This window comes from Megalobrama amblycephala, linkage group LG11 (genome assembly GCF_018812025.1).
Source record: "Megalobrama amblycephala isolate DHTTF-2021 linkage group LG11, ASM1881202v1, whole genome shotgun sequence".
Taxonomy (NCBI): domain Eukaryota; kingdom Metazoa; phylum Chordata; class Actinopteri; order Cypriniformes; family Xenocyprididae; genus Megalobrama; species Megalobrama amblycephala.
In genome coordinates, this window is record NC_063054.1 from 24,455,977 (window position 1) to 24,470,617 (window position 14,641).

General features: G+C 37.5%; 1 protein-coding gene across 4 annotated transcripts in view; it reads right to left on the minus strand.

Annotated features, from left to right (window-relative positions):
* Positions 1 to 14,641, minus strand: part of stxbp5a (syntaxin binding protein 5a (tomosyn)) — a 112,713-nt gene that overhangs the window by 4,985 nt on the left and 93,087 nt on the right. The window contains exons 18-24 of one of the 4 annotated variants that reach the window (XM_048206899.1): positions 12,027 to 12,178; positions 10,296 to 10,358; positions 6,711 to 6,758; positions 4,867 to 4,917; positions 3,072 to 3,353; positions 1,857 to 2,226; positions 818 to 983 (exon numbers count right to left, since the gene is read on the minus strand). In XM_048206899.1, the coding sequence (XP_048062856.1) occupies positions 818 to 983; positions 1,857 to 2,226; positions 3,072 to 3,353; positions 4,867 to 4,917; positions 6,711 to 6,758; positions 10,296 to 10,358; positions 12,027 to 12,178 (1,132 nt within the window). The remainder of the gene's footprint in view (positions 1 to 817; positions 984 to 1,856; positions 2,227 to 3,071; positions 3,354 to 4,866; positions 4,918 to 6,710; positions 6,759 to 10,295; positions 10,359 to 12,026; positions 12,179 to 14,641) is intronic. The other 3 variants (XM_048206900.1, XM_048206902.1, XM_048206901.1) reach the window with 3 other exon arrangements.

The window sequence follows — 14,641 nt, forward strand, 5'->3', positions numbered from 1 at the left end:
CAATTCAATGGAAAGGATTCCGGAAGAGAAGACAATGCTGAATAAAGTCGTAGTTTTTGTTATTTTTGGACCAAAATGTATTTTCGATGCTTCAACAAATTCTAACTAACCCACTGATGTCACATGGACTACTTTGATGATATTTTTATTACCTTTCTGGACATGGACAGCAAAAAATGCTGTTCTTACTTAGAAATTTTGTCTTGTTTTTAGTCAAAATATCTTAAAGTTCTTAAATCAAGAAGCATTTTCTTGACAAGTACAAATTATTTTCTTGTTTTCAGGAAAAATAAATCAAAATTAAGCACATTTTTCCTTAAAACAAGCAAAATAATCTGCCAATGGGGTAAGCAAAATAATCTTAGTCCAAACTGAGAACAAGATTATATAGCTTATTCTTGGTTTGAAATAAGATTATTTTGCTTACCCCATTGGCAGATTATTTTGCTTGTTTTAAGGAAAAACTTACTTAATTTCCTGAAAACAAGAAAATAATTTTTACTTGTCAAGAAAATGCTTCTTGATTTAAGAACTTTAAGATATTTTGACTAGAAACAAGACAAAAAACTCTAAGTAAGAACAGCATTTTTTGCAGTGTATACCGTACATACATTTTCAATGGAGGGACAGAAAGCTCTCGGACTAAATCTAAAATATCTTAATGTGTGTTCCGAAGATGAACGGAGGTCTTACGGGTTTGGAACGATATGAGGGTGAGTCATTAATGACATAATTTTCATTTTTGTGTGAACTAACCCTTTAAATACTGTGCAATTGAAAAGTCTAGAAGAACAATTTATGAAGATGTTTTGCTCACCTGTAAGTTCTCACAGACCTCCTGGCTGTAGGTAATCCTCTGGATCTCAGTAGGGGAGGTCAGGTACAAGGCCTGGCCGAGGTTGCTGAAGCAGAACGTTCTCGCTATCCTCATATCTGTCAGGGGTAGGTAATTTACATCCAGCAATGGTCTCAACCCTGGCAGACTGAAACAGCATGACAGAGAGACATTTCTTCAGCTATGGAATATCTTAGCTCCTCTATTATTCAAGAGCTGCAATGCTAAGACTGTGGCAGTGATTGTTTTGTCCTTCAGAATGTGCCATTAAATTACAGGAAACAAGCATTAAGGATTTTGTGCAATAATATCCTCAAGGTCTTCATGTTTGATGGTTAACTTTGACCTTCCTACTGACAGTCACACAGATGTTTGTCTGCCTTTCTGTCCTCTGTAGATTTATAAGCCAAAGCAATTCAAAGAGAAATACAGTGATTAGATCTGTGTTGCAATAGTAACATGCCCCCTGGCTCTGACTTTGCTGAACAGTGGAGCAAGACAACAATATTGTATACTGAAAATAGCCAGATTTCCAAATTTACGGCGTGTGCTACAGTATATCAGTATCAGGCTACGAACAATTCCTCACATCAGAAACAATGTGAAGCTATTCCCAGGCAACGTGCAGTCCCAGTTGCAGTCTTCAATAGTGTAGCATTTAAAATATGTTATATACAATAATAAAATAAATAAGAGCAGTAGGAAATTAGCATATTAGAATGATTTCTGAAGGATCATGTGACACTGAAGACTGGAATAACTGTTGCTGAAATTTCAGCTTTGCCATCACTGGAATAAATTACATTTTAAAATATAATTAAAATAGAAAAGTTATGTTTTAATTGTAATAATATTTCAATATATATAAATATCAATATATAATATAATATATCTCTGTTTGCACAATTTAATCATGGTGGATCAATAGATTTTTACGTATTCACACATCCCAACGCACAGTCCCAAATTAATGCATTTAAATATTCTCATCTGTCTTATGTTGAAGGGCATCTTCTCTCACCTGAGGGTCATTATGTGTCCGTTGGCACAGAAGCAGGCCACACAAATGCCAGTGTTCATCTGTACCACATCTGCCCGCAGCACAAAAGATGTTTCGGTGATGTTGTGTTTGAATACGCAGGTCTGAGAGGGTAGGGCTATGACTTTGGCCTGTTTCTCAGAGCACACCACGGCATACTGGTTTTCATTCAGTTCCTGGGATGTGGATGGGGATACAGACACCGGCCGTCTCTTACGGACCTTGTCCCGCTCCTCTCCATTGGCTGGAGCGTTGGGTTCATACCATGGCTCAAAAGCAGAGGGGAGGAGAGACCCTGTAGAATCTAAGAAGGCCATCCGGAGGACGCTACCCTTCAACCTGTTAAGAGTGCCTGCGTAGAGAAGATGCGGTGTCAGAGTAAAGAGCAAAGTAGCCCAAGCTTTACTCACTCTAAAGCCATCCTAGGTGTATATGACTTTCTTCTTTCTGATAAATATAACTGGAGATATTTTAATAAATATCCTGACGCATCCAAGCTTTATAATGGCAGTGAACAGGGGTCATGAGTATGAGCTGAAGAAAGTGCTTCCATCCACATCCATCCATCATAAACATGCTCCGGGGGGTTAATAAAAGCCTTCTAAAGCGAAGTGATGCATTTGTGTAAAATAATATCCATATTTAACAAGTTATGAAGTAAAATATCTAGCTTCCGCCAGAGCGCCTTCCGTATTCAATGTATGAAGAAAGTGTAAAACTCTCGTAGTTCAAAACGCTTACTCTACGTCCTACGCCTTCCCTATTCAACTTAAGGAAAAAGCTTAACTGACGCGATGCCAACTTTTCACTTTCTTCATAACTTGAATACGGATGGTGGTCTGGCGGAAGCTTGATATTTTACTTCATAACTTGTTAAATATGGATATTATTTTACACAAACGCATCGCTTCGCTTCAGAAGGCCTTTATTAACCCCCTGGAGCCGTGTGGAATATGTTTATGATGGATGGATGTGAATGGAAGCACTTTCTTCAGCTCATACTTGTGACCCCTGTTCACTGCCATTATAAAGCTCGGATGCATCAGGATATTTATTAAAATATCTTTTGAAAAAGATTGTGTTCATCAGAAAGAAGAAAGTCATATACACCTAGGATGGCTTGAAGGGGAGTAAAGCTTGGGCTAATTTTCATTTGAAAGTGAACTATTCTTTTAAATCTCAAATATGCTGACTTACCACAAGGGGAGACAATGACTGGCTGCAGAAGCCTCTGCTCTCCAGCAGGGGGCATGTTGAGGGAGATGGCCAAGACTGTGCCCAAGGACGTGCCAACCCACAGACTAGGTGTAAGCCCGCCATCTGCTTTGCGTGTGTACGTCTCACAGAAATAGAAAGATGTGATGGCCTCTCGTGATTCCTTGTCAATACTGGTCACGCTGGAGCTCCGCGAGCGGCTGAAGGAGTTGTCCCTGTTGTCTAGGGGTATGGAACCCCGTGGGGGACATACAGAGAGTAGGACAGTAGGGAGAAAAACACAGAAAGGTAAAGCCCCCACTCCAAGACAACAACCGACAGATTAACATCATTACTTTTCTCCATACCCGTATAACAAAACAGCCTCTTGAACAGAAATTAAGTTTCCCTTTGTGATGTGGTTTAAGCAAGTTAAAACATACAACATCCTTCACTGGTGAGAAAATGACCTTTGATGTGGGAAATGAGGCAGTCTCTCCAGTGTGATGGAGACAAATGGTATTCCCAAGATTGGGATGACCAGATGCCCTATTTTCCTGGAACACTTGCATATTTTAGACCCTTTTACCCAACCTCATTTATTTGAAAATTGGCCCTACAAAAACATCTCCTAAAATAAACCCACATGCGGACATGTTAAAGGGCTCTGCAAATGGGACTATTCTGGGAAAAACTTGACGTCTGGTCACCCTATCCAAGATGTGTTCAGTCTGGAAATTATAACAAAATATAAATAAATAAAAATAATGGAAGCATGTAACAGAGAAAGAAAATGTTGTTTACATGACTATATTATATGTTCCCTATTTAAAACCTAAACTACCGTTCAAAATCTGGGGTCTGTATAAGATTTTGTAATGTTTTTCAAAGAAGTCTCTTATGCTCACCATGGCTGCATTTATTTGATCAAATATACAGTAAAATAACTGTTTTCTATTTGAATATATTTAAAAATGTGATTTATTCCTGCAATGGCAGTAATTACTCCAGTCTTCAGTGTCACATGATCCTTTAGAAATCTAAATAGGCTGATCTGGTGCTCAGGAAACATTTATTAAACATTTATGCATCTTTGCTGAATAAAAGTATTGATTTCTTTAAAAAAGTACTCACCCCAACTTTTTGAACGGCAGTGTTTATATAAAGCTTTTCTATTTAAAAGAGATACCTGACATCCGATAGTTTAATTGTACAACTTTTCTCATATACAGTAATGATATGTGTGGGGGGAAAAAAGATCTTTACATCAACCTACACATTTGATTTCCATTTCAAATCAGCCGATTCCAGAAAGTACTCCTTGAGGGAATTCCCTTTAAAAAAAAAAAAAACTCCTGCTGGAAACTGATGACAGAACTTTTTTGATACTGAATTAAATAGCAGCAAATGCTGAACTGGCAAATGCTGACATGTGTTATTCAGTATACGAGTTAGGAAGACTGACAGAGAAGCCTGGCTACATAAAAAGTAAAGCTGTTTTGGCTGTGCTTATGTGTACCATTTATGGAGACCCTCACAAGCCTTTTGATAAACCAATACAGTCATCGGATATATGTCAGACCCAAGAATCAAGACATAAGATTAGAGTCAGAATGTAAGAAATTCAGTATATACAGAACTCTGAAAGTGCAGGAATTCTGACACAACCTAGTCTTTGGCTAACTGACATATGAGATGTTCAAATCAAGTGAGCATGTGGACCCTTCAGATTCTGATAATGTGCTGATGGACTCCACATTCAAAAGCTGTGTAGCATGAACACAAAGTCAAGGCTTACCCAAGTCTGGCTTTAGCTCAGTAGGCAAGCTTAATTTCCGTGACATCTTTGCTGGAAAAAAGAGAACACCTCTCTTTACAAACACATTGAAGCCTCAGTAAAAGCCATGCAATGCTAGAACTAGTTGTGCTCCAGAAAACACCAGACAACATAGCTAAAGGGTTTTTTTAATCATCCTGAGGGACACAGATGCTTCAAACAGGACAAAGGAGACACTGCAATATTTTTCAGCGAGTCAGAGACAAACTGCATAATGCTGCATGCTGGACAAACAGTACTGGGATGTAAATGGGCATAATTTGGCCACAGAAAGCCCTGAAAGGAAAAGAATTAACATTATAACAGACAAAACAATCATTCTCAGCACCCCATGCCACAATCATGCACCACACAGGAAAATACAGACTGGACATTAAGGCTTATATGGATGATTTAGTACATTTTGTATAATTTGTATACCCTTGCCACACATTTTTCGCCGGCATATTTCTACAGTAGCCCTAAACGGACAAACGGAGCACATATGCTTGACTGGCTACTCTCTGCTGTCTGAGACAATGACATCTTTGTCCTGTGTTGGACACCGTAGCTTCGCTATATTGCACTTTGCAAGCTCACCGCTAAATGCCACTAAAATTTACACACTGCACCTAATAATTGTAATTTCATTAAAGGGAAAGTTCACCCAAAAATGAAAATTACCCCATAATTTATTCACCCTCAAGCCATCCTAGGTGTATAGGACTTTCTTCTTTCAGCCAAACACAATCAGAGTTATATTAAAAATATCCTGGCTTTTCCAAGCTTTAAAATGGGAGTGATTGGAGGATGAGATTTTGAAGCCCAAAAAATCCATACTATTACTCCAATGCGGCTTACGGGGGGTTAACAAAATCTCATACTCCAATCACTCCCATTATAAAGCTTGGAAAAGCTTTGAAGCTTGGAAGAGCCAGGATATTTTTAATATAACTCTGATTGTGTTTGTCTGAAAGAATAAAGTCATATACACCTAGGATGATTTGAGGGTGAGTAAATTATGGGTTAGTTTTAATTTTTGGGTGAACTATCCCTTTAAATGCATTAAATGTAACAAGTTATAATGCTAAATCTAAAGTTTTCATTATATTTCATTTAAGTTTTCATAACCCTTACCACTGAACATCCAATTTCACAAAATTTTGTTAAATTAAGCTTAAAATAAGATATGACTATATATATATATATATATAGTCATATCTTATATATTAAAGATGTTAAGATATTTTCAGTGGGACATAATTTTTACAGTGTAATGAGCTCAGCATTCAACAAAAAAAAAAAAAAAACAACAAAACAAAAACTGGCTTCACAGCTTGTCTATGTAAGAACATCTAAGGAAATCTAAATGATAAATTACCCAAAACTGTATATTATGTTTCCTAATAGTACTCCAGTGAATCCAGTGAAGCGAATACCAAGGCTGGTTCCAATCCATCAAAATAAATGTGTATTTTTCTAATTCCCATCCTCACTATCCTGTGCTGAGACGTACGGACATAAAGAGACAGGAAGTACAGGAAGACAACAAATTGAAAACCTTCATTCCTACAGACAGACAATCATAGGACATCCACCGGTGTGGCGAAAGAGAAACGCCTCAAGCAAATCACCACAAGCACATGTCACCATGTTACATGCGTGCTACATGAACGTAGCATGCAGTGGGAATTTCCATCGGGGTTATTCAAGTAGCTGTGTTCTTGGTGACAGACATGTTCTCTGTTTTGTTCATACATAGAGACAGAGACAGTGTGGTTGAACAAAACCAGTGGAACCTCTTCTACACCGTCCTCCAACCTTACCTCCTCTCCCTCCTCCATTGTAGAATTGCTGATGGTTTGACATCAAGACTTTTTGGGAGGAAGTAAAGCATATGAGCAGTTAGAGATATTTTTACGCTTTCTGGGAGTAACATACAGCGCAGGAGTGTCATAATGTGAAAGATTATGTATCGACTTGTTTGTTATGTGTTTGGTTTGGATTTCTGTAGCAGTCACAATCATTTGTTCTTTATCTGCCCATGTCGAGGTGTTACAGCAAGTGTATGCTGCTATTTGCACAATGATTACAGGGACCTTCTTTCAATATTTGATCAAACCACTCGCTGAGAGAACAGCTGCAGAGGTCTGTGCTCTAACTGAAGTTTAAGTCATTTTAGAGATACATTCTCATTCTGTTCTGACCTTTCGGAGCAAATCTTATCTCTATTTTGAGATCTGCCCCGGTCTCCGAGTGTGAATGTCACGCTCTTTCTAAGAAGGAGGTTTTTAGGTTGTCTTCAGCTTATCACGCCACCTTCAGCTGTGCTAAATGAACTAAAAAAGAGAATGCAAATGCTTTAAAATTATCACCTTGAATCTTTCTGCATTTTACATTTGCATGTTATCCACAAAAAAACAATGCTAATTTGAATAATGATGGCAAAATAATGTCCTTTTTCCCACCCCAGAGGAAGACGTGATCTTATCGCAAAGGTTAAGAATCTGGAAAAAAAAACTCTCCCTGGGAAAGTGTTATTTGCATAGCATGAATCTAAAACATGACAAAAAGTTCATGGTTAAACCTCTATGTGACACATTTCCGATGAAATATTTGGTTAAAAAAATCAGTGACAGTATCTGAAAGCAATCAATACCTCATTAACTGCAGTCTAAAAGCACTCTCAACTAAGAGTGCTGTGTTTTACAGTGCATTTACAAGCTTTGGTTGTCTAGTAAATTTAGATTTAATGTGTCCTTTCCGCCCACAAAAACAGCCCTGACTTAGTCGGAGTCTAAGCAGCTGCTACATTTTCAATTCTTTTGCACATATCATTTCAAAAACCACTTCCTAACAATTCATCCAGTGTGGTCAGCACCAGTCTGTATGAATGCTGTGGACGTTTATTTTAGCAAACGCTTTGATGAAAAGACAGTACCTTTCAGTCTTGCTGAAGGGCACAATGGTGCCCCTTCAGGGCTTTGAACATTCAACTTGTTTCTAGCCCAGAAGGTTAACCGCTAATCTCCCAGCAGGCATGAGCACCTTGTCACAATGTCAGTCACCATTACCATTCATCACTCCGTCAGCCATCATCAGTCATTTGGGACCTTTGTGAACTTTTGTTCTCCTATGATGTTTCATAAGGTGTGCCATGTTAAAGGGATAGTTCACCCGAAAATGAAAATTCTGTTATCACTGGGGACTTTCGCACCTAATAGTTCTAGGAACTCAGTTACAGGAACTAGCCACTAGGATAGTGGCTAGGCTAGGAACTAATTTCTCCCCCGGGCCATGTTCCCGGTTGCATTCGCACCGGGAATAGGAACTGTGAAGTAGCCGACAGCGGTGTCTTTAAGCGCGGCATTTACAAACGCTAAAACCCGGTGGATGGAAGACAGCGTGATCGGAGCTGTGTTTGTTGTGTGTCGTGGGTTTCGTGATAACGGAGATGGAATGTAAGTGCATAATTTACGTGACTGAAAGAGCAAAAATTGGGGCTAAGAGACGGAATCTCCTATGACAACTTTCAGTATTACATATCATCGAGGCGGAGAAAAGAACAACCCTGCAGACAACAGGTAAATGCCATTATTACACAGCTTTTTAAAAATGCCGGGTGCCAGTGTTTGACATGCGTTTGATTAATCAATGTACACTTACATCACTGATAGTTCCTATAGTGCTGGTTTAGACCCTACTCTGAAGTAGGAGCTAATTTAGTTTCCCCAAAAGGACTTCCTAGAACTAAAATTGCTCCTAGTTCCTGTGGTGCGAACACGGCAAAATCTGGGTTGTTCAGCCAATATTTCTAGGAACTATGAAAAGGTTCCTCTGGTGCGAAAGCCCCTATTTACTCACCCACAAGTAGTTCCAAACCTTTATGAATTTATTTCTGTCAGGATCACTATCGTCAAAGATGACTGGCAGTTAGTATACAGTTTGGATTCGCGGTATGGTTCTGTTCTGGGAAAAAACTCCCTGCCCATCCATGCAGCCTATCATGGATAAGAGCAGCGATAACCCCCCTTAGGGTAAACAGAACCAAACCAAGTATTGCAAAATTATTAATTTCCTTAATGACAATAATTAATGTAACATAATTGAAGAAATGAGTTTGAGCAAAAGAAATATCAGAAGGTCAAGTCCTGACTGGACGAAGGAGGAGCTGGGGACGGAGGAGGGTAATTAGCTCCTGAGCAATGCGATAAAGCTGCTGATAATACTGAATGGACCGTATACACACGAATGTGGTGATGGGCATCGTATTCCTATAGGTCAATGTGAATCAGCTGAGGAAGATATTTGGAAAAATGTCAGTAACCAAACAGATCTCACCCCCCATTGACTACCACAGTATTTATTTTTCCTACTATGGTAGTAAATGGGGGGCGAGATCTGTTTGATTACTGACATTTTTCCAAATATCTTCCTTTGTGTTCAGCAGAACAAATAAATTCATACAGGTTTGGAACTACTTGAGGCTAGCAGAGGCTAGTCTAATGCTGAGATAATAACAAAATAAAAGCACACTTGTGTAGTGTATACTTGATATTTGGTGTAGAGTTGCTTACGTAGTAATGAATCACCCAAGAATCATTATGTACTCACCCTCATGTTGTTTAATCAAAAAGAACAACTAGAGAACCAGATCAGTCTGTAAACAAAATTCAGACTGGTAAATTTGATCAACTGATTAATTGAAAAAATGTGACTCAACAGAACAACTGATCTGGTGCTCAAATAATTCTTTGCTCTTGAACTCATGAAGAGATGCCAATATTTTCAATTATTTCACAAAAAACTATCATTATTATTCATTACCATTCAAAAGTTTGGGATCAGTAAGATTTCATATGAATCATAATCAAAAATACTGTAAAACAGCAGTCACATGATCATTCTATGGCTATGCTGATCTGGTGCTCAAATAATTCTGTTGTCAATGTTGAAAACAGTTGTGCTGCTTAATATTTCCATGGAAACTTTTTAGGATACTTTGATGAACAGACAGTTCAAAAGAACAGCATTAAAAAAGAAGAAATCTTTTATAACAATGTAAAAGTCTTTACTGTCACTTCTGATCAATTTCATGCATCCCTGCTGAATAAAAGTAATTCATTCTGACTCCAAACTTTTGACAGGTGGTGTACAGTTGTAGTTCTTTTCCAGAAGAAAGAAAGTCATTAAGGGTTTGGAACAACATGACAATGATTAATGACAGAATTCTCAAATTTAGGGTGAATTATCCCTTTAGTCCTGAACAAAGGAATCGATTGAAACCCTAAAACGCTCCCCCTGTGGAGCTCATAACATTTGGCTTTCAGCAGACTCAAGTGTCAGAACTGATCAGTATGATGGTGATAGTGGGCGGTATGGATTGTGTCATGCTCTGAGGGACGTTTTACCTGAGGTGGGGGATTTGCAGCGATCCTCCGAGGTGGCTGAGCCTTCGTTAATGTCACAAAGCCCTGTAGAGAGAAAGAGAAACATGAGTGCCACACGATGGACTATGTGAAATGTGTGCTGGTACCTGTTCTTTATGTGAAAAAATTGTCTAAGATATATTTTAATGGGTAGTACAATTGACATATACAACCATAGTATGAGGTGCAGTGTGTAGCCCTTGCTCTGATCTTGGAGTTGAGAGGCAGATGGGCAGACAGGAGCTGAACCCAGCTGCTCTGATCAGCACTCTCCCTGTGCGCATATCCGACAGATCCCAGCCCCCCGCTAAATATCACTCATTACCCCCGACACAAACACACACGCACACCGGATAATCTAACAACCAGTCTATTGCCAAGTCCCAGCAATCATCTCTTTCTTACTATCATGTGTTTTGCTGCAATTGTGCATTCCACCAGCAGGGGTCACATTGCTGTATCCCTCTCAGTGCACTGCTGCATTTCCTGCCAATGGTGTGTTTATATATATATACAGGCTTGGGAGGGTTACTTTAAAAATGTATTCTGTTACAGTTACAAATTAATTCATAAAAAAAGTATTCAGTAATGTAATCCAAGTACCACAATATGAAAGTAATGTAATCTGATTACTTTTGGATTGCTTCAAGGTCACACACACACATACATATATATATATATATATATATATATATATATATATATAATATATATATATATTGTCAATATATATTGTCATGTCAACTTTTCTATAAACAAATTTTATTTTTAAATGTAATTTTAATTATTTCTTCTCAATTTCTGCAATTTTTTTAATGTTACACCTTCCATACTTTTGAATGGGTCTCAACAATAAAAATATTTTAAAAATCTGATAAATTATCTGTTGCAATATTATTATATTATTGTTGTTTAGAGCTTAAAAATATAAAAGTCACATCAGATCATAAACAAACTGAACAAGCTTGGATCAAACATTTCTGTTTATGTTTGTTCTGCTTTAATTTTAATGTTTAGCATTTTGGTTACTTTTAAAACATATTAAAACTAAGCAATCATGTCTCATTTCCACAACTTAGGAATGCACAGCCCTGAATATACAGTATATATGTAAAGGGCTATTCAGACATCTAGTGGCTACAGTATGGTATTACAGATTATTTTTTTGTCCTTTGATAAAGAAAGTGTTTTCGTAGCTGGAAGGCAGAGTTTGCACTGTACAACCACGTTGGTTGCATTTTCTTCTTTGAAAACAAAATAGCAGTGAAATTTCCATGAATTGAATTTTTTTTTCCCCACGGGCAGCATCTTTCAAATAGCAGCAGTGATTCAATCTGCGTCTGAGGAGACTGTAGACGGGTGTTATTTGCGCATGCACCAGCGGGTGGCTCATGTGAGTCAGCACTGGCAACAGTACCAGGAAATACTGTATAATCAAGCAGCGTTTAATATGTGTTATTATGGCAAAATAATGATTTAGTTTTAAATGAAACTATTGTAATCCTGATAGTATCCTCCCTTTTTTCAAAATGTAACTGTAATCTGATTACTACATTTTTTTGACATAACTGTAACGAATTACAGTTACTGGATTTTTGTATCCTGATTACGTAACGCCGTTACATGTATTCCGTTACTCCCCAACCCTGTATATATATGACTATGTGCTCTGTCTATTATGGATGAAAACCCATGTCTGTGTGCATATCAGACCTCCAGAAGGTTGTCGGCTCTTGCGGGGAGAACGCAGTTGTCTCTGGTATGGGTCATTAGATCCGTACAATTCCATAGTTCCCAGATTCAACAGAACAGTCTTCTGTAAGTAATCCACTACTGCCAGACCGTTGCTATTGCCAAACACCACCCTATGACACACAGGAACGTAGAAAAGAGCAAACCCTTTTATCATTGCATGAATCTTTATACAATGCACTTCTGTACATTCTGCTTTAAAGAACAGCTTAAATGAATTTCTTTGCTGGTCCAGATTGGTTGGTTTTATGTTGATTTAACGTTGGTCAGCCTAGTGGACCGGCATAATAATGCCAAAACATATCAGGTGACCAGCATGGCACACTTTTTTTAAGGACACTGCAGCCCACCAGCTTCCAAGACATATTTGCTGGTATTTTCATCAGGGTTAAGAGCAAGGGCAGTTTGTAGTTTTGATCGTTGTGATGATTCATTACTATAAATACTTTAAGTCAAGCATGAAATTTTATTTGAAAAAACAGTCTGCAGTAGGGTCTGAAAATAACCAGAGCACTGTAGTGAATTCCTCCATTTTTTTTTTAATCTGTTATCCAACATTTTGTTGGATAACAAAACACATAACACATAATTAGAATTGATTAAAGGGATAGTTCACCCTAAAATGAAAATTTGATGTTTATCTGCTTACCCCCAGCGCATCCAAGATGTAGGTGACTTTGTTTCTTCAGTAGAACACAAATGATGATTTTTAACTGCAACCGTTGCCGTCTGTCAGTCAAATAATGCTAGTGGATGGGAACTTCTACTATAAGAGTAAATAAAACTTGCATAGACAAGTTCAAATTAAACCCTGCGGCTCGTGACGACACATTGATGTCCTAAGACAAGTATATGCGCGAGACATCACTGCCGCTGTCAGAGCGTGATCAGACCTCACTAACAGAGTGCTGAACGCAGTTGGACATAGTGGTGTATTAGAGTTAAAAAATGATTTAAATACTGTTCGGTTTCTCGCACAAACCAATCGTTTCGTGTCTTAGGACATCAATGTGTCGTCACGAGCCGCAGGGTTTAATTTGGACTTGTCTATGCAAGTTTTATTTACTCCTATAGTAGAAGTTCCCATTCACTCGCATTATTTGACTGACAGACGGCAACGATTGGAGTTAAAAATAATCATTTGTATTCAACTGAAGAAACAAAGTCACCATCTTGGATGTGCTGGGGGTAAGCAGATAAACATCAAATTTTCATTTTTGGGTGAACTATCCCTTTAATTGATTAGAATCCAACATAACTAGAATTAATTATCTCCAATTAATTCTAATCAAGTTATGGGTATAGGTTTAGAAATTATTGTGATCATTTCAATTAATTGAGTTTGGGTTCAGTTATATATTATTTTAAAGAAATTAATACTTTTATTCAGCAAGGATGCATTCAATTGATCAAAAGCGACTGTTAAAGACATTTATAATGATACGGATGATATGATATGAACAGATTTCTATTTCAAATAAATGATTCTTTTGTGTGATCTATTTATCAAAGAATTCTGAAAAAAAAACATATGGTTTCCACAAAAATAAATGAAGCTAAGCAACACAACTGTTTTCAACTTTAAAAATAATAATAAGTGTCTTGAAAGTTTCAAATCAGCATATTAGAATGATTTCTGAAGGATCATGTGACACTGAAGACTGGAGTAATGGCTGCTGAAATTTCAGATAGATTTCATTTGAAAATATATATTAAAAAAGAAAAGTTATTTCTAATTGTAATAATATAGAGAGAACAGTTATTTCCAGTTATAATACTATTTCACAATTTAACTGTTTTACTGTATTTTTGTTTTTGTCAAGTCTTCTGAAGCCTTACAATAGTTTTGTGTGAGGAACAAACCAACATTGAAGTTGTTATACACTAAAAAACTTGGCATCAAAATATTCTAATACAAATATAAAAACAATCCAAATGTTGTTCTTTCATAAAAAATTCTGAAACTAGTCTACAGCTTTTGATTTACTTATATGTTTTAAAGGATTAGTCCACTTTAAAAATGTACTCACCCCCATGTCATCCAAGATGTTCATGTCTTTCTTTCTTCGGTCGAAAAGAAATTAAGGTTTTTATTTTCCTTATAGTGGACTTCAATGGCCTCCAGACGGTTGAAGGTCAAAATGACAGTTTCAGTGCAGCTTCAAAGGGCTTTAAACAATACCAGACGAGGAATAAGGGTCTTATCTAGCGAAACGATCGTCATTTTCAACTGTATATGCTTTATAAACACAAATTATTGCCTTGTACATGCTTCTGCTTTCTGCATTCTTCAAAAAGCTTACGCCGTATGTCCTACGCCTTCCCTATTCAACTTACGGGAAAAAAAAACGAAACTGGCGCCGCGTTCATTCCGTAAGTTGAATTGGGAAGGCGTAGGACATACAGCGCTAGATAAGACCCTTATTCCTTGTCTGGTATCGTTTAAAGCCCTTTGAAACTGCACTGAAATTGAAATTTCAACCATCTGGAGGCCACTGAAGTCCTCTATAAGGAGAATAATCCTGGAATGTTTTCATCAGAATACTTAATTTCTTTGCGACTGAAGAAAGAAAGAC